The sequence below is a fragment of the Rhinoraja longicauda genome, chromosome 9, assembly GCF_053455715.1.
Source record: "Rhinoraja longicauda isolate Sanriku21f chromosome 9, sRhiLon1.1, whole genome shotgun sequence".
Classification (NCBI taxonomy): Eukaryota; Metazoa; Chordata; class Chondrichthyes; order Rajiformes; family Arhynchobatidae; genus Rhinoraja; species Rhinoraja longicauda.
In genome coordinates this window covers 48,328,874-48,348,004 of record NC_135961.1, presented here as the reverse complement: position 1 = coordinate 48,348,004, position 19,131 = coordinate 48,328,874, and the positions used below count along the sequence as shown (strand labels likewise).

At 41.4% G+C, this 19,131-nt stretch overlaps 1 protein-coding gene across 2 annotated transcripts in view; it reads left to right on the top strand.

The window, feature by feature from the left end:
• The window catches only part of LOC144596712 (kinesin-like protein KIF13B), a 180,729-nt gene that overhangs the window by 85,660 nt on the left and 75,938 nt on the right, over window positions 1-19,131 (top strand). Inside the window, exons 7-11 of one of the 2 annotated variants that reach the window (XM_078405429.1) lie at window positions 4,111-4,195; window positions 7,542-7,676; window positions 11,082-11,194; window positions 13,161-13,272; window positions 18,559-18,771. In XM_078405429.1, coding sequence (XP_078261555.1) covers window positions 4,111-4,195; window positions 7,542-7,676; window positions 11,082-11,194; window positions 13,161-13,272; window positions 18,559-18,771 — 658 coding nt within the window. Of the gene's footprint in view, window positions 1-4,107; window positions 4,196-7,541; window positions 7,677-11,081; window positions 11,195-13,160; window positions 13,273-18,558; window positions 18,772-19,131 lie in introns of both variants that reach the window. The other variant, XM_078405428.1, reaches the window with a different exon arrangement.

Sequence of the window (19,131 nt, the reverse complement as noted above, 5' to 3'; positions counted from 1 at the left end):
ATCAACCACTTTCTCCAATGAAATATTAATCATTGTGCACTCACGAGGAGACACAGGGTGGGAGATCATCAGATATCTTTTTTTGCTTGGCTGCTCCATGCTCTTCGTGTAAGGAGCAGCTTTGTGAAAGCTGTGAGACCAAATTGTATGTTTGAGTATTATACAGTGTATAGGAAACCAAAGGGAGGAAAACAAAGATAATGTTAAAGATTTTGGTATATAGAATATGAAACCTAGTTAATTGGGAACATCTCTTTGGCCTAACGAAGATTGGAGAAACAATTAAAATTATTGTTTATGATCTTAGAGTTAGCTCAGGCTACTCTAATTTCATCTAATTCAATCTCTGTTTACAGCTGGTGACTTGACCCATATGGTATTCTCCACTTGATGTTGGTCACTATTGACTTGTGTGTGAAGTTCTTTTGTGATCCTGCCTTTACAGAGAATTGTTTGCCTCCTTGGAGGCTGCTGGAACAGGCTACTTTGTGCAACTTTGATAAAGCTGACTGTTTTTGTTTTGATAAAATGCCCTCTAGTGTTGGACATTTCCACCCTGGAAGAAAAAGTTCTGACTTTCTAACCTTCCATGCCTCTCATAGTTTTATATACTTCTATTGGTCCCTTCAACCTCTGACATTTGAGATAAACAATCCAAGTTTATCCAACTTCCTGCAGCTAAATCCTTCTAATCCAGGCAGCATTCTGGGAAACCTCCTCTGCACCCTCTCCAAACCTCCACATCTTTCCTGGAATGGGGCGACCAAAACTGCACGCACTACTCCAAATGCGGCCTAACATAAGTCCTATAGAGCTGCATCATCACTTCCTGACTCTTCTATTCAATGCCCCTAGCAATGAAGGCAAGCATACCACGTGATTTTCACATACAATCTAAGCAAACCTATTTGGATATACCTAACAAATTCTGCCCCCATCTAATCCTCTTGCCCTGAGTAAGTCGCAATGAATATTAAGGAAGTTAAAGTCATCCACTCCAACAACCCCGTGGTTCTTTCATCCTTCCGTAATCTGTCTACATATCTGATCCTCTTATCTCCTGCTGGCCATTGGGCGGCCTATAATTTAATCCCTTATGTTTACATGGGATATGTTGACAGGGATATGGGCCAAATGCAGACAGGTGGGACTAGTGTAGACAAGACATGTTGGTCTGTGTGGGCAAATTGGGCTGAAAGACCTATTTCTATGCTGTATACCTCTATGATGTTGGTGCCCCTCCAGTTCAGGTGCAACCCGTTCCTCTTGCACAAGTCACATCTGCCCCAAATGAGATCCCAATGGTCCAAAAATCTGAATCTCTGTCCCCTGCACTAACTTCTCAGCCACATCATCTGTCCTATCCTCCTATTGCTATCCTCACTACGACATGGCACCAAGAGTAATCCAGAGATTACCACCCTTTACCATTTTAACTTTTGCTTAACTCCCCACATTCTCTCTGCAGAACCTCATCCCTTTTCCTACCCATGTCATTTGTGCCGATGCGCACAACGACTTTTGGGGCTGATCACCCTCCTTCTTGAGAATGTTTCGCAGCTGCTCTAAGACATCCGGTACCCTGGTATCAGGGAGCCAAACAGACCATCCTGTTTGCTGCCACAGAATCTCCTGTCTGCCCCTCCGAACTATCGAGTCTCCTATCATTGTTACTCTGCCTGCCTTCACCTTCAATTATAGACCAATTCGGCTGACATCAGTGGTTGGAAAGATGCTGGAATCAATTATAAAAGATGAAATAGCGGCACATTTGGATAGCAGTAACAGGATCGGTCTGAGTCAGCATGGATTTACGAAGGGGAAATCATGCTTGACTAATCTTCTGGAATTCTTTGAGGATGTAACTCGGAAAATGGACAAGGGCGATCCAGTGGATGTAGTGTACCTGGACTTTCAGAAAGCCTTTGATAAGGCCCCACATAGGAGATTAGTGGACAAAATTAGAACACGTGGTATTGGGGGTAGGGTACTGACATGGATAGAAAATTGGTTGGCAGACAGGAAACAAAGAGTGGGGATTTCAAAATGGAAGGCAGTGACTAGCGGGGTACCACAAGGCTCAGTGCTGGGACCGCAGCTATTTACAATATACGTTAATGACTTAGATGAAGGAATTAAAAGTAACATTAGTAAATTTGCAGATTACACAAAGCTGGGTGGCAGTGTGAACTTTGAGGAGGATGCTATGAGGATGCAGGGTGACTTTGACAGGTTGGGTGAGTGGGCAGATGCCTGGCAGATGCAGTGTAATGTGGATAAATGTGAGGTCATCCACTTTGTGGTAAGAACAGGAGGCGAATTATTATCTGAATTGTGTCAAGTTAGGAAAAGGGGAAGTACAATGAGATCTGGGTGTCCTTGTTCATCAATCACTGAAAGCAGCATGCAGGTTCAGCAGGCAGTGAAGAAAGCTAATGGCATGTTGGCCTTCATAACAATAGGAGGATGCAGTTGTACAGGGGCCTAGTGAGACCACACCTGGAGTATTGTGTGCAGTTTTGGTCTCCAAATTTGAGGAAAGACATTCTTGCTATTGAGGGAGTGCAGAGTAGGTTCACAAGGTTAATTCCTGGGTTGATGGGACTGTCGTATGTTGAAAGAATGGAGCGACTGGGCTTATATGCACTGGAATTTAGAAGGATGAGAGGGGATCTTATTGAAACATATAAGATTATTAACTGATTAGACACACTAGAGGCAGAAAACATGTTCCCGATGTTGGGGGAGTCCAGAACTAGGGGCCACAGTTGAAGAATAAGGGGTAGGCCATTTAGAATGGAGATGAGGAAGAACCTTTTCACCCAGAAAGTTGTGAATCTGTGGAATTCTCTGCCTCAGAAGGCAGTGGAGGCATCTCTGGATGCTTTCAAGAGAGAGTTAGATAGAGCTCTTAAAGATAGCGGAGTCAAGGGATTTGGGAAGAAGGCAGGAACGGGATACTGATTGTGAATGATCAGCCATGATCACAGTGAATGGCACTGCTGGTGTGAAGGGCCAAATGGCCTACTCCTACACCTATTGTCTATTGTCTACCCCACTGTGCCTTGGAGCCAGGCCTAGTGCCACAGACCTGGCTGCTACTGCTCTCCCCTGAACGGGCATCTCCCTCAACAGTATCCTGTTTTGCTCGGAATTGGCCACAAGGGATTCCTGAACTATTTTCCTACTTCCTTTCCTGGCTAGCACCCATCTATTCTCTGTGTGACTACCTCTTGATAGCTCCAATCTATGACTTCCTCACTCTCCTGGATGAGCCTGAGGTTGTCCAGCTGCAGCTACAGTTCCCTAACGCAGTCTTTAAGGAGATACACCTGGACCACATCTCCTGCCGTCCTTGGGGACAGTGGCCATCTTCTTGAGTTCTCGCGCACGGGTCGAGCACTCCACTGCACCAGCTTCCATCCCATCTACACCAGGACCACGTTGCACTCTGAAACAAACAAAAAAGTGACAGACCAAATCTTATCCTGAAATCACCCTTCCCGAAGCCTCTCGAGCCAAAAGCCTCAATGCCCCACTCTTACTCTGTGCACTCCTACTATGGCCACTTCATTTTGCTTTACCTTCCTTTTATTGGCCAATTAACCAACTTATGAGACTACCCTTTCAACTTGCTCCTGTTCTCACAGGGAAATCCCAACAGTTGAGACCACTGACCAGGATGAGTGGGCATGCTTCCCTGTTACATAAGAGCATGATTCGATGCGAGTTCAGTCACTTCCGCTATTATATTTTGCACGTTGTGCCACCATAATTTGTATTGTCAATGTTATTTAGAACTTTACAATATTTAAATAGAAAAACCCAAAGCTTAAAATGAAAACGGAAGAGCTGAATTACAATCATCTGAATCTTTAATTTTTTTTAATTTATTGCTATTTATGCTAATAACACAATAATTCATTCTGTTCCAACTTAAACTGTAGTCTTATCATTTTGTCCATCGTCATCTGTTAGAAATGTAGGGAGTTCAGTTTTAGGTTATGTTAGCATAAGAACATTTGAAGCACAAGTTCTTTACTTGTACCAACTAAGTATCTTCTAGTTATCTTCTATTGTGTTTTGTTTGATCATTTGTTTATGTAGCAGTCGCCACAGCTTGAAGGTGAGGGAACATAAAGTCCTTGGTCCTTATGTGGATGGTTTGTCAAAACTGGCTGTGACCAATTACAAGGTAAGGATGATAATGAAACCCCGTGGAACTATTTTTAAATGTTAGACAATAGACAATAGACAATAGGTGCAGGAGTAGGCCATTCAGCCCTTCGAGGCAGCACCGCCATTCAATGCGATCATGGCTGATCACTCTCAATCAGTACCCCGTTCCTGCCTTCTCCCCATATCCCCTCACTCCGCTATCCTTCACAGCTCCATCCAGCTCTCTCCTGAAAGCATCCAACGAACTGGCCTCCACTGCCTTCTGAGGCAGAGAATTCCACACCTTCACCACTCTCTGACTGAAAAAGTTCTTCCTCATCTCCGTTCTAAATGGCCTACCCCTTATTCTTAAACTGTGGCCTCTTGTTCTGGACTCCCCCAACATTGGGAACATGTTTCCTGCCTCTAATGTGTCCAATCCCCTAATTATTTTATATGTTTCAATAAGATCCCCCCTCATCCTTCTAAATTCCAGTGTATACAAGCCCAATCGCTCCAGCCTTTCAACATACGACAGTCCCGCCATTCCGGGAATTAACCTAGTGAACCTACGCTGCACGCCCTCCATAGCAAGAATATCCTTCCTCAAATTTGGAGACCAAAACTGCACACAGTACTCCAGGTGCGGTCTCACCAGGGCCCGATACAACTGTAGAAGGACCTCTTTGCTCCTCTACTCAACTCCTCTTGTTATGAAGGCCAACATTCCATTGGCTTTCTTCACTGCCTGCTGTACCTGCATGCTTCCTTTCATTGACTGATGCACTAGGACACCCAGATCTCGTTGAACTCCCCCTCCTCCTAACTTGACACCATTCAGACAATTATCTGCCTTTCTATTCTTACTTCCAAAGTGAATAACCTCACACTTATCTACATTAAACTGCATCTGCCATGTATCCGCCCACTCACACAACCTGTCCAAGTCACCCTGCAGCCTTATTGCATCTTCCTCACAATTCACACTACCCCCCAGCTTAGTATCATCTGTAAATTTGCTAATGGTACTTTTAATCCCTTCGTCCAAGTCATTAATGTATATCGTAAATAGCTGGGGTCCCAGCACCGAACCTTGCGGTACCCCACTGGTCACTGCCTCCCATTCCGAAAGGGACCCATTTATCCCCACTCTTTGCTTTCTGTCTGTCAACCAATTTCCATCCATGTCAGTACCCCACCCCCAATACCATGTGCCCTAATTTTGCCCACTAATCTCCTATGTGGGACCTTGTCGAAGGCTTTCTGAAAGTCGAGGTACACCACATCCACTGACTCTCCCCTGTCAATTTTCCTAGTTACATCCTCAAAAAATTCCAGTAGATTTGTCAAGCATGATTTCCCCTTCGTAAATCCATGCTGACTCGGAATGATCCTGTTACTGCTATCCAAATGCTCAGCAATTTCGTCTTTTATAATTGACTCCAGCATCTTCCCCACCACTGATGTCAGACTAACTGGTCTATAATTACCCGTTTTCTCTCTCCCTCCTTTCTTAAAAAGTGGGATAACATTTGCTATCCTCCAATCCACAGGAACTGATCCTGAATCTATAGAACATTGAAAAATGATCTCCAATGCTTCCACTATTTCTAGAGCCACCTCCTTAAGTACCCTGGGATGCAGACCATCAGGCCCTGGGGATTTATCAGCCTTCAGTCCCATCAGTCTACCCAAAACCATTTCCTGCCTAATGTGGATTTCCTTCAGTTCCTCCATCACCCTAGGTTCTCCGGCCCCTAGAACATTTGGGAGATTGTGTGTATCTTCCTCAGTGAAGACAGATCCAAAGTAACGGTTTAACTCGTCTGCCATTTCTTTGTTCCCCATAATAAATTCCCCTGCTTCTGTCTTCAAGGGACCCACATTTGCCTTGACTATTTTTTTCCTCTTCACGTAGATAGGCAACAGTTTTAAGATGATGGGACTGCATATCTTTTGGATAACAATTGAAATGGGTATCAAAGGAAAATGTCTGGTTATTCACTGCCGCATGCTCCAGTTTTTGCTCAAAATTGGAAGTCTATACAATTGAATATTGCCTTCCTGCTACTGTTTTATTTTAAGAGATGTTATTTTAGTCAGAGGTAAGACCTAATTTCACCTCTGGTAAATATGATTATTAAATATGATATTAACCAGAGGTGCATCATCAACTTTAATAGAACCTTTGAATACTTTTGATATTTGATGGTTATAGAAACTTTTGCTTACTTGATTTGGTCTGGATGACCTTGTACAAGACAGGAGGAGTAGGCCAATCAGCCACTTCAGCCTGCTCTGTCATTCTGTAAGACTTTGGGTAATTTTTCATTTCACTGCATGTGTATGTGTATGTGACAAATAAATTGACTATTGACTATTGTGGATCCAGTCTTGGTCTCAACAGCACTTTGCTACCCCTTCTTATCCCTTAACTGCTTTCCAAATGTCACAACGTTAGGATCCCATTTGCCAACGTTTGGCCCACATCCCTCTGGAAATTTCCTATCTATGTACCTGTCCAAAATTACTTTAAATACTGTTCAAGTACTTGCTTCAACCATCTCCACTGGCAATTTGTTCCATCTACCCACCACTCCCTTTGAGTAAAAAAGTTGCCCTTGGGTTTGTATTAAATCTTGCCCTTCTCATCTTAAACCTATGGGTTTTCATTCCCCCAGCCTGGGTAAAAGGCTCTGTGCATTTACCCTATCTATTCCCTTCATGATTTTATACACCTCTATAAGATCATCCCTCAGCCTCCTGTGCTACAAGGAAATTCCTAGCTCCCTGCAGCTCAGCCCCTCAAATGCTGGCAACATCCTGGTTGACTGGTTTAATGGATGGATTGAAGCCATAATTTATTGTATCCACTTTTACAGAGGTCAGGAGTCTGATGGGCACCATGAGCAGTTAGCAGCACATACCCAAAAGTGTTTCACAATCAAGTATGCTGCATTAAAATAACTTGATAATTTTCCAAATATGAAAGAAAATGATGTAGCCTTCTACATGCTGGTGCCAGCAGAACATATTCCAGTATCCTTGGGGCAGGAAAGAACCATAAGATCATTTGTAATTTAAATTGGCTGAAATTCTTATAAAGCATTACATACTCCACCCTACTATTTGATTATTTTTCTTGACGTTCAATTTTGTGATTGTGTTCTTGGAACACATGAAGCAGTCATTCAGACGGTGGACATGCAATTCCAAGATCAATGTTGTAGAATACAGTCAAAAAACAATTAGGATAAAGTATTTGTATGCACACTTAGTTACGGGTGAACGGAGAACAAAGAATTGGGGGGGGGATGAGGGAAGTAATACTGTGTGGCGAAAAAATAAATTAAAAGAATAAACCACTTTTTCTTGTCCATCAGGATATTGAATCTTTGATGTCAGAAGGGAACAAGTCCCGAACGGTTGCGGCAACCAATATGAACGAGGAAAGCAGCCGCTCCCATGCAGTATTCAACATTATTCTTACGCACACACTATGCGATCTCCAATCTGGGGTGAGGACTTGGATGTTGGTAATGACATGAATTACTTTAGTTCTTCTCTCTCAAGGGGAGTTGCATATGTGCTTCGCATCAAACTATCAAAAATCAATGGTTTAGTTTAGTTTATTGTATTGTTGCTTGATATCCAGTAATCAGAAAGGCAATACATGATTACAATCGAGCCATTTACAGTGTAAGGGAATAACGTTTCGTGCAAAGTCCGATCAAGGATAGTCCGAGGGTCACCGAGGGTAGATGGTAGTTCAGCACTGCTCTCTGTTTGTGGTAGGATGATTCAGTTGCTTGATAACAGCTGGGAAGAAATTGTTCCTGAATCTGGAGGTGTATGTTTTCACACTTCTATACCTTTTGCCTGATGGGAGAGGAGAGAAGAGGGAGTGGCCAGGGTGCGACTCGTCTTTGATTCTGCTGCTGGCCTTGCCGAGGCAGCGTGAGGTATAAATTGAGTCAATAGAAGTGAGGGTGGTTTGTGAGATGGTTTGGGCTGCGTCCACAATTCACTGTTCCCAAACCAAGCTGTGATGCATCCTTATAAAATGTTTTCTATGGTGCATCTGTAGACGTTGGTGAGAATTGTAGGGGATATGCCGAACTTCCTAAGCCTTCTAACGAAGTAGAGGTGTTAGTATGCTTTCTTGGTCGTTCCTTCAACATGGGTGGTCCAGGAGAGGTTGTTGGTGATATTGACTCCTAGGAATTTGAAGTTTTCAACCATCTCTACTTCGACACCATCAATGCAAACTGGGGTATGTGTACCGCTTCGCTTTCCGAAGTCGATCACTATATCCTTTCTCTTGCTGGCATTGAGAGAAATTTTGTTGTCTTGACACCAGAACAAGAGGATCTCGATCGCCTTCCTGTACTCTGACTCATCATTATTTGATATCCGCCCACGATGGTGGTGTCGTCTGCGAATTTGAACATTTTGAAAATTGAATTATGTGCATGGCTGCACAGTCGTGGGTGTACAAGGAGTAAATAAGGGAACTGAGAACTCATCCTTGTGGAGTACCAGTGTTGAGGATTATCATAGAGGATGATTTGTCCCCTATCCTCACTGATTGGGGTTTGTTGGTCAGGAAGTTGAGGATCCAGTTGCAGAGATGAGAGCTGACACCGTCAAGTTTGGATTGTATAATGTTGCTAAAGACAGAGCTGTAGTCTATGAATAGGAATCTGATGTATGTGTCTCTCTTATCCAGGAATTCTGGGGATGAGTGTAGGGCTAGGGCAATGGCATTGTTCGTGGACCTGTTGTGAGGGGAGGCGAACTGCAGTGGATCAAGGCCACTTGGTAGACTGGATTTAATGCATTCCATAACGAGCCTCTCAAAACATTTCATGATGGTGGCTGTCAAGGCATTCGGAAGGTAGTCGTTTAGGCATGAGGTCTTGCTTTTCTTCGGACAATGGACACTGAACAGTTGGCAAAATGGGGGGAAATTAGTGTTAAATAAATAAAGCAATGGCTCCTGAAAGCCAGAGAATGGTAAGGAGCAAAGCTTGTGTAGAGGGTGAGTGGGGATTAACGGAATGGCTTTGAGGCAAGGTTTGCACAACTATAAGCCAATATTAGAACAGAGGATTCAACTGAAAATAAGTGATAAAGTGGAAGAGACGTTGATGCAACTGTTCATGCTGATCTTGACCTCGAATACTTCCTTTATGGAGTTTGTTCATTCTTCCTGTGATTGTGTGGGTTTCCACCAGATACTATGGTTTCTTTGTACATGCTTAAAAATGTGCTGAGAGATTAACTGGCTATTGTAAATTACTCCTTCAGCATAAAAAAATCATAAAGTCGTTCAGAAGGTACAGAAACTCAGAGCACTGGTGTGAGGAAACGGAGGAGATCTTTCGTGACTGATTTGAGTTAATGGACTGGTCCATATTCAGTGACTCTATAAACAACCAAAAAGAGTAGGCCACTGCCGTCACAGATTTAAACAATAAGTGTATAGAAGGAGGCATGCCAAAGAAAACAATACATGTATTCCCCCACTGGATTTACTGTAAGGCCCATTCCCAGGTGAAGACCAAGTCTGCAGTGTTCAAGTCAATTGATCCCAAGCAATCCAAGAAATCTGTTTATGACCTTCACAGAGCTTACATGAATTCCAAGAGGGAATTCTGAACCAAGCTAGAGTGTCGAGTTAACTACACAGACACTGTCGAGTGTGGCAAGGCTTGCAAGCTCTGACAGGCTGTGAAGTGAAGTCAGGCAGTGTCATTGGCAACAATGCATCCCTCCCCGTTGAGCTCACTGCTTTCCATGTTCACTTTGAACAGCGATTGGTTGGATTATATCATCTGCCCTGACAGCCTTGGGTGTGTCTGTACCCACGGTCACTTGTATATGTCAAACCGGCCTTGCCGATAGTGATCTAGTGGAAAGACACTGGCCTGAATCCTTGGGACCTGCACAGATCAGTTGGCAGGAGTATTCACAGATATCTTTAACCTCTCCCAATAAATAATGTTATTTAGGAGAGGGACACACCTACTTGAAGAAACCAACTATCATCCTGTTTCCAAAGAAAAGTAATGTAACTTGCCTCTATGACTATTGTCGAGAGGCTCTGGCATCTACCACGAAGTGCTTTAAAAGGCTGGTCATGTTGTACATTAACTCCAGCCTCCCAGACATTCTTGATCCACTGCAGTTTGCCTACCATCTCAACAGGTCCACAGCCGACAGCATTTCCCTAATCCTACACTCATCGTTAGAACACCTAGTTAACAAAACTCAGTCGGACTCCTATTTATCGACCATAGCTCCATCTTCAATATCATAATCCCAACTATATTCATCTCAAAACCCCAGGACTTCTGAATGATCAGAATTGACATTTAAAAAAGAGCTTTGTAATTTGTAACTAACCAAATTAAGGAGGCCCATCAAATGATGTTAATGGAATTTCCAGAGAGGGAGTTTATATTATCGCAAACTAGATGGGAAATGGTACAGTTTTATGTAAAAAGTAGGAATTACAGTCAAACTCTGATAACTCTCTGGCGATTGAGAAATCCCAATGGTTTGGTCTCCGTCTCACTGGGACCTTGTTTCCATCTCACTGGAGCCCCCGTTCCTATGCTCCCTGTCAATTGACCAAGATCCCATTTCTTATCGAGTCATACAGTGTGGAAAAAGGCCCTTCAACTCAACTTGCCAATGCTGACCAACATGCCCCACCTACACTAGCCCAACCTGTTTGTATTTGGCACATATCCTTCTAAACCTATCCTATCCATGTGCCTGTCCAAATGTTTTTTAAATGTTGTGATTGTACTTGTCTCAACTATCTCCTCTGGCAGCTTGTTTCATAAACCAACCACTCTTAAGGGAGAAATCACTACAGAGCCATTTCTGACCAGATTCCAATCATCTTTCCGTAGACCTTGGGTGAGAAGGTGAGCAAACTGAGCCTGGTGGACCTGGCAGGTAGCGAGAGAGCAGCAAAGACAGGAGCTGCTGGGGATCGACTTAAGGAAGGAAGCAACATTAACAAGTGAGTTACTGATGATTTTACTGATTTTACATCTGTCAATCCAATCACTGACATGCTTCTAAAATGGCACTGTAGCAACATTTCAAGGAATGTTTTGCAGCAAATGTTATCATTGAACAACATTATTATTGCTAAACATAAGTAGATTATTTAAATACAAAAAATTGCTGAAACGTGTCACATTGTAACTTTCATCTGGTCCCACTTAGCCATCCTTAACTTCTACCTGTAATGATGAATGGGAACCTCCTCATTTTTCAACTCTTTTTGAAAGCAATTTAAACTTCGTATTTGACTTGGAACCTTGAATTTGATGTATTCCTTGCCCGAGCTTTACTTTTTAAAATAATATTAAATATTCCACCTGTCAAGTCATTTATGTTTAAATCCCTCACTTAAGTGTATCTTTGGCTGCTATGCTTTTTGATTATCAAGGTTTTGATTTGAAGCCACTTGTTTGATTAATCACTGCCTATTTGTTTACCTGCTACCTATAGCTGGAAATTATTTTATTGCCCCTAACCCGAATCTGTATTTACCTTATTTGAATTTCCCCTTTGATTTCATCTTTTTTTAATCTGGATTACGAAATCTTGATGATAATGCAGCTCGCTATCAATTATGAGAAGCCTTTTGATGAGTGAAACCTCTCTGACTCATCACTTGTCCATCTTCTGTTTATATTTGTTTCTTGTAAGTGATTCATGGCCACTTCTTAGTGGAGAAAGGAGGCAACTAGCCAGAAGGTTAAGCAGATTTGTTTGAAATTAAATCGCAGTTGAGGTGAAAAGCCTTGATCTTTGAAAATTGGAAGGAGGTTGCCAGGGTAAGACACTGGAGAGGACTGCAACTAAAGGCTGAAGGAGAGCGAACAGGTGAACAGGACAAGGCCAATGCCAGATGTCACGTTTAATCATAGAAGCAACAATATCTTATACTTTTAAAGTGGAAAATGTCCCACCAACATTACTGATGTAATCTGACAAAATGGAAACCTAAGACATGAGGGTTACATTGGAGATTGGTTTTAAACAAGAAGAGACCGAGAAATAAAATTGGATTTCCCAAGGATCCGTGTAAATTGAGCATAGACCTTTGGGCAGTGGAGGGATGAGGAAAGAGGAAAGCAGTGTTTGGGGATTGTACAATTGAGAAACATTACAGAGAAGGCAAGGGATGAGACTTTTAAATTGGGGCCGTTAGGAATTTCGGGGCAACATGGACTATGAAATATGATAGAGTTTGAAAGCTGACATTTTGTCAGGTACCGGTTTTGCTGGTAAAATAATCAAGACATTTTTTTATGGAAGATTATTAGACAATATTGAGTGGCACTTGGTGCAGCCAATAGTCCGTTGCCTCACAGTGCTGGAGACAATTCAATCCGGATCTTTGCGCATTCATCCTGTGACTGTATATTGCCCCTGGTGTTTACGAGAGTCAATGAATCTGTGAGGAGTTGATGGGAATATAGGATTAGTATGAACAGGTGGTGATGGTTGGTGAAGACGGTTAGCTGAAGGGCCCATGCATCTCCCAATAAAAATGTATCATGAACTTGCTACTTGTAGTTTAGTTTAAGGATACAGCCTGGAAAAAGGCCCTTCGGCCCACAGAATCCGCACGGTAACACAAGCCTACATACACCAGGGACAATTTATACATATACCAAGTATACAAACCTAAGCCAATTAACCTACAAACCTGTACGTCTTTGGAGTATGGGAGGAAACCAAAGATCTCAAAGAAAATCCATGCAGTCATGGAGAGAATGTAAAAAATCCATACAGACAGGGCCCGTAATCGGGATTGAACCTGGGTCTCCGGCGCTGTAAGGCAGCAACTCTACCGCTGCGCCACTGTGCCGTACTCTATTGTTGACCATCATTAGCATCAGTTTGCACCACTAGGAATGACAGTCAAGGCTCCTTATTGATAATGTTTTTTGTGCTGACTTTTTTTTCAGATCCTTAACAACACTAGGTCTGGTAATCTCTGCTCTGGCGGATCAGGCTGCTGGTAAAAATAAGAACAAGTTTGTTCCCTACAGAGATTCTGTACTGACCTGGCTACTCAAGGTAAACTGAGAGTTTATAACTGGGCACTGCTCCTCAATGTAATGAAGAGACAAACAGCTCGCAGCTGCTAGGAATCATGGATTTGTACCTGATTCTCTGTATAAGGAGAGTTTGAATGCAGAGTGGAGGCTAAACAGTTGTTGAAGGTGCAAGAGAGTATGATGAGATTGAGCCAATTAGTCTGCCTTTTTAAAATTCTGATCCAACTCTGGGTGTTGGGGCACAGGGTGAGAAGTGGAGGGAAAGAGATAAATATATAAAATGCAGAAATCCCTTTGTTCACATCTTGTGCTGAGAAGATTTGAAATGAGCTGCTGTGTTCTTGCTATTATAGTGCCCTCCATAATGTTTGGGACAAAGACCCATCATTTATTTATTTGCCTCTGTACTCCACAATTTGAGATTTGTAATAGAAGAAAAATCACATGTGGTTAGAGTGCGCATTGTCAGATTTTATTAAAGGGTATTTTTATACATTTTGGTTTAACCATGTAGAAATTACAGCTGTGTTTATACATAGTCCCCCCATTTCAGGGCACCATAATGCTTGGGACACATGGCTTCACAGGTGTTTGCAATTGCTCAGGTGTGTTTAAATACCGCCTGAATGTAGGTATAAGTGAGCTCTCAGCACTTAGTCTTTCCTGCAGGCTTTCCATCACCATTGGAAACTTTTATTGCTGTTTATCAACATGAGGAATAAAGTTGTGCCAATGAGACTGAGAAACAAGGATAAAACTGTTAAGAGACATCAGCCAAACCTTAGGCTTACCAAAATCAACTGTTTGGAACATCATTAAGAAGAAAGAGAGCACTGGTGAGCTTACTAGTCGCAAAGGGACTGGCAGGCCAAGGAAGACCTCCACAGCTGATGGCAGAAAAATTCTCTCTATAATAAAGAAAGATCCCCAAACACTTGTCCGACAGATCAGAAACACTCTTCAGGAGTCAGGTGTGGATTTGTCAATGACCACTGTCCGCAGAAGACTTCATGAACAAAAAAAACAGAAGCGACACTGCAAGATGCAAACCACTGGTTAGCTGCAAAAATAGGATGACTAGGTTACAGTTTGCCAAGAAGTACTTAAAAGAGCCACAGTTCTGGAAAAAGGTCTTGTGGACAGATGAGACGAAGATTAACTTATATCAGACTGATGGCAAGAGCAAGTATGAAGGAGAGAAGGAACTGCCCAAGATACAAAGCATACCACCTCATCTGTGAAACACGGTGGTGGGGGTGGTTATGGCTTGGGCATGTATGGCTGCTGAAGGTACTGGCTCACTTATCTTCATTGATGATGCAACTGCTGATGGTAGTAGCATAATAAATTCTGAAGTGTATAGACCCATCCTATCTGCTCAAGTTCAAACAAATGCCTCAAAAGTCATTTGCTGGCGGTTCATTCTACAGCAAGACAATGATCCCATATATACTGCTAAAGCAACGAAGGAGTTTTTCAAAGCTAAAAAGGGGTCAATTCTTGAGTGGCCAAGTCAATTACCCGATCTGAACTCAATTGAGCATGCCTTTTATATGCTGAAGAGAAAACTGAAGGGGACTAGCCCCCAAAACAAGCGTATGCTAAAGATGGCTGCAATACAGGCCTGGCAGAGCATCACCAGAGAAGACACCCAGCAACTGGAGTTGTCCATGAAACGCAGACTTCAAGCAGTCATTGCATGCAAAGGATATGCATCAAAATACTAAACATAACTACTTTTATTTACATGACATTGCTGTGTCCCAAACATTATGGTGCCCTGAAATGGGGGGACTATGCATAAACCCTGCTGTAATTTTTACTTGGTGAAACCAAAATGTTTTAAAATACCCTTTATTAAAATCTGACAATGTGCACTTTAACCACATGTGATTTTTTTCTATTACAAATCTCAAATTGTGGAGTACAGAGGCAAATAAATAAATCATGTGTCTTTGTCCCAAACATTATGGAGGGCACTGTATATTGAATTGAATGTGAAAAGAAAAATATAAATTAGATGATGGGGGAAACAATGAGCGTATAGCCAGGACTTGTGTGAAAGCCTATTTATAGTTAACTTTGCCAAAGAGTAGATTTAGAATGTGGACAATTATCATGTGTCAGCTGTTATTCAAAGCATGTGATGTTTAGTGGTTTGGCATATAAAACAGGAAGCAAGATGACATTGTCCTAAACTTGATTTACTTTACATTCTGCAAGCAGAAGATTGCTGAGATTATTTGTTCCCCAGTGTGGATTGTACGATATGATACGATAATACTTTATTGTCAGATCAAGTCTAAAATTTTTCTTGCATCTCAGCAGCTCCACTTGCAACATCAACAAAGACAAAGAATGTAAGACAAGAAACGAGGATACATGTTGATTGTACTCAAATACAGTTCAAAAGATGCCTTGTATTTGATCTCTAGTTTAGGTCATTACTCAATATCTGTGGCAAAGTGGACAATTGTTGATCACAAAATCAGGGAGGAGAGGGAACGAATGACCAGGGAGATGGGGGAAAGAAGAGTTGTTATCTTTGGTGCCAACCATAAACTCCATTCACTGGACAGTATTCCATCGCTTTTTGCAAATGAGCCAAACTCATTGTAATCTTAGTGTCGTGTGTTAAACTCCTCAGCACAAATAGTAAGAGCATCCATTCTCATCTCTGCAGGACCTTCAGAACTTGATCCTGCTCATCCCCTCATTTATGTCTTAGTTACTTCTGAACTAATAAATAACTTTATACTGCCTCTGTAATTTTGGAAGTTGAGATAAGAAGACCTTGTCATTGGTATCCATCTTTTGTTCAAGATTTTTTTTATATAAACAACTAAATGGGCCATTAATCAGTCTTAATGAATGAAAGTGATTTATTAGTATAAATATTATTAGTTTCTACAAAAGAGTAAGAAAATATTCTGTATCATCTGCTGCTGCTCCAAAGCCACTCCAACCCCATGCTGGGATAACTTATGGTGCATTAACCTTTCCAAGTACATGTGAATGGACAAGCCAACTTTTGTACAGTTAAGCACAGCAATCCTTTTGTGGTGACTAGGAAACAATTGACAATCAATCCTTTAATCCACAGGACTATTTTATTTTTAAAGTTCCCATGGTTTATCCCTATTATTAAACATACAAATAAAACCTGTGTATTTTTTAAAGAAAGTAATTTCTTCAAGTTTTTCCAAGAATTAAAATCTTTACTGAGGGTCTTCATGGCACATCAAGTTTGATCACTGATTCTTGACCCGAGTTGTATTTGAAATAAACATTTAAACAAAGACACAAGAAATCAGAACATAATTCTCGCTGCTAGGTAGAAGATGAATTGAGTTTATCTGGTCTCAACTTCCTGTTGTAAAGTATCTTTGTTGTAAAGCTATCTGTAATTTTTTAGGTGCTGATTCAAAGTGTATGAATAGCCTGAATTTTACAGTGAACGGCAATGGACAGAATTTCCTTTTGATCTTAAAAGAAGCTGCACATAGAAATCTATTTATTTTTGCTATAAGATTCTGATTACCCAACCTGACCTCCACAGAGCTCAACATACGAGTTGTATGTGGATTGGAGGTATGTTCTAAAGGAATATTTTGGTTGTAACCTGTGGGTTTGGCTCAGTGTCTTATCCAGGTCAGGAATATTTGTCGAGTCATGCCCAACCCGAATGCATGTGATTAGATTTTGTGAGGTTATATTTATGGTGATAGGTCTGATATGGGGAATGAAAAATAATCTAAAATGTTTGGCTTGGCTTAGAATGACCAGTTTTCAATTGTTTCTCTGAGCAGACCTCCAGTAGAATTTCTCTTCGGTCAATTTGAGAGGATCTCAGAATGGAAATGAGGAGGAATTTCTTTAGTCCGATCATGGTGAATCTGTGGAATTCATTGCCACAGACTGCTGTGGGGCCAAGTTATTGAGTAGTTTTAAAGTGGAGATTTATAGGTTCTTGATTAGTGAGGGCATCAAAGGTTATGGAGAGAAGGCAGGTGAATGGGATTGAGAGTGAAAAATAGATCAGCCATGATCGAATGGTGTAGCAGCCTTGATGGGCCAAATGGTGTAATTCTGCTCCAATGTCTTATGGTCTTGTCATTGTAATCCTGAAAAAGTAATAGTCATACAGCATGGAAACAGGCCCTTCAGCCCAACCATGCTGACCAAAATGCCCGACCCTGACGTGAGACGCTGGTGCTGTTTGTTCGCCGCTTCTCCGTCAGGACAAATCTTATGTTTGTTTGTTTTTATGTCTTGTTTGCTCTGTAAAGCGTCTTTGAGTATCCTGAAAAGCGCTATATGAAATAAATGTATTATTATTATTATAATACAGCCAGTCCCATTTAGCCATGTTTGACCCATATCCCTCTGAGCCTTTCCTACCCAAAAGTGATATACTTGTACTAGCTGAGCAGCTAATCACATTGAAGAATTCCCATGGTCAGTAAATTGAAAGTTAAAGGCTGTAAATAGTTAATTTTGATTACATTCTACAGGGAGCAAAATTGAACACTGAGACACACTGAAGGTTATGGAAGCTGAACATCAAAAATTGTAAAAATCAGTTACATTAAGATTCTTAATTAAAAATTATGTAATTTAGGCAAAAATGTTAGGCAGGAATTACTAACAAAAATGCTGGATTTCTGCATTTAACCACACATACCTGTACTCTGAAAACTGCTGTCAGATTTTCTTCATTATAACATTGAATGCTGTTAATCTGATTGTTTGAATTGTAAATCTGGGATTTTTTTAAATACTCTTTCAATAGTTGTTATTCCTGCTCCCCAACAAGTAACTATTCCACATTTAAACATGAAATTGATTTGACCAAGGGGTAAATGGGACATACGAATCCATCACCACTTTGTTCATGTACACATACCTTGTGGTGCACTTCATTGCCTGGTGATCAAAATCATAATTTTTGTATCTACTGATCATCTTTGCACTCCTTTCATGGAGTCATAGAATCATACAGTGTGGAAACAGGCCATTTGGCCCTTTCCCTCTGTTTCCCCCATTCCTGCCATTAGTTTTGTCTGATACAGACCGCTTTCTTCTCGGTAATTTGTTATTGCATAGATACGTTGTATGTGTGTTGTGAACCATCAAGATTTTTATATTTTACAAGTGCAGAAATGTATCCTTAAAGCTTTTCAGAAGCAATTCATATTCAGAAGCCAGTGTTTGTTTCTATGTTAATATGTTAACTCATTGTGGAGAGTTAAGCTTTAACTGTATCTTTACACACATCATTGGTTTTTTTTTTGCAAAAATGTAGGACAGTCTTGGTGGAAATAGCAAAACAGCAATGATTGCAACGGTCAGCCCTGCCGCCGACAATTACAACGAGACGTTGTCAACTCTGAGGTACGCCGACAGAGCCAAAAATATTATTAATCATGCTGTGGTGAATGAAGATCCTAACGCCCGGATCATCCGAGAGCTCCGTGAGGAAGTAGATAAACTGCGGGAACAACTCTCCAGAGCTGAGGTACGGTGTGCTAGGAATCCTCGATTTTATGCATTTGTGAGGAATAGTTTGACTGCTTTGCAGAGGACTTTGAAGTAGATGTGACTGTGGAAGTGATAGCACTATTTTAGATATTTCACAAAATATTAGATGCAGAGAATATTGTGTTACAGAATGTTTCTCATCAGAAGGCATTTAACTGATCCAGATGTCACAATTAGTTCATGCACTTGGATGCATGGTATTCAGTTATTTAAATCTGCTAAGATCCCAGGTATAAATCATAGCTATAGTTGATTGGCAAAATTGTTTTAACCGAGTGATTGGAATGCTGTGGATAGAATAGGAAAGGGGAATTCTAGGGCTCCAGGGACACCTGCT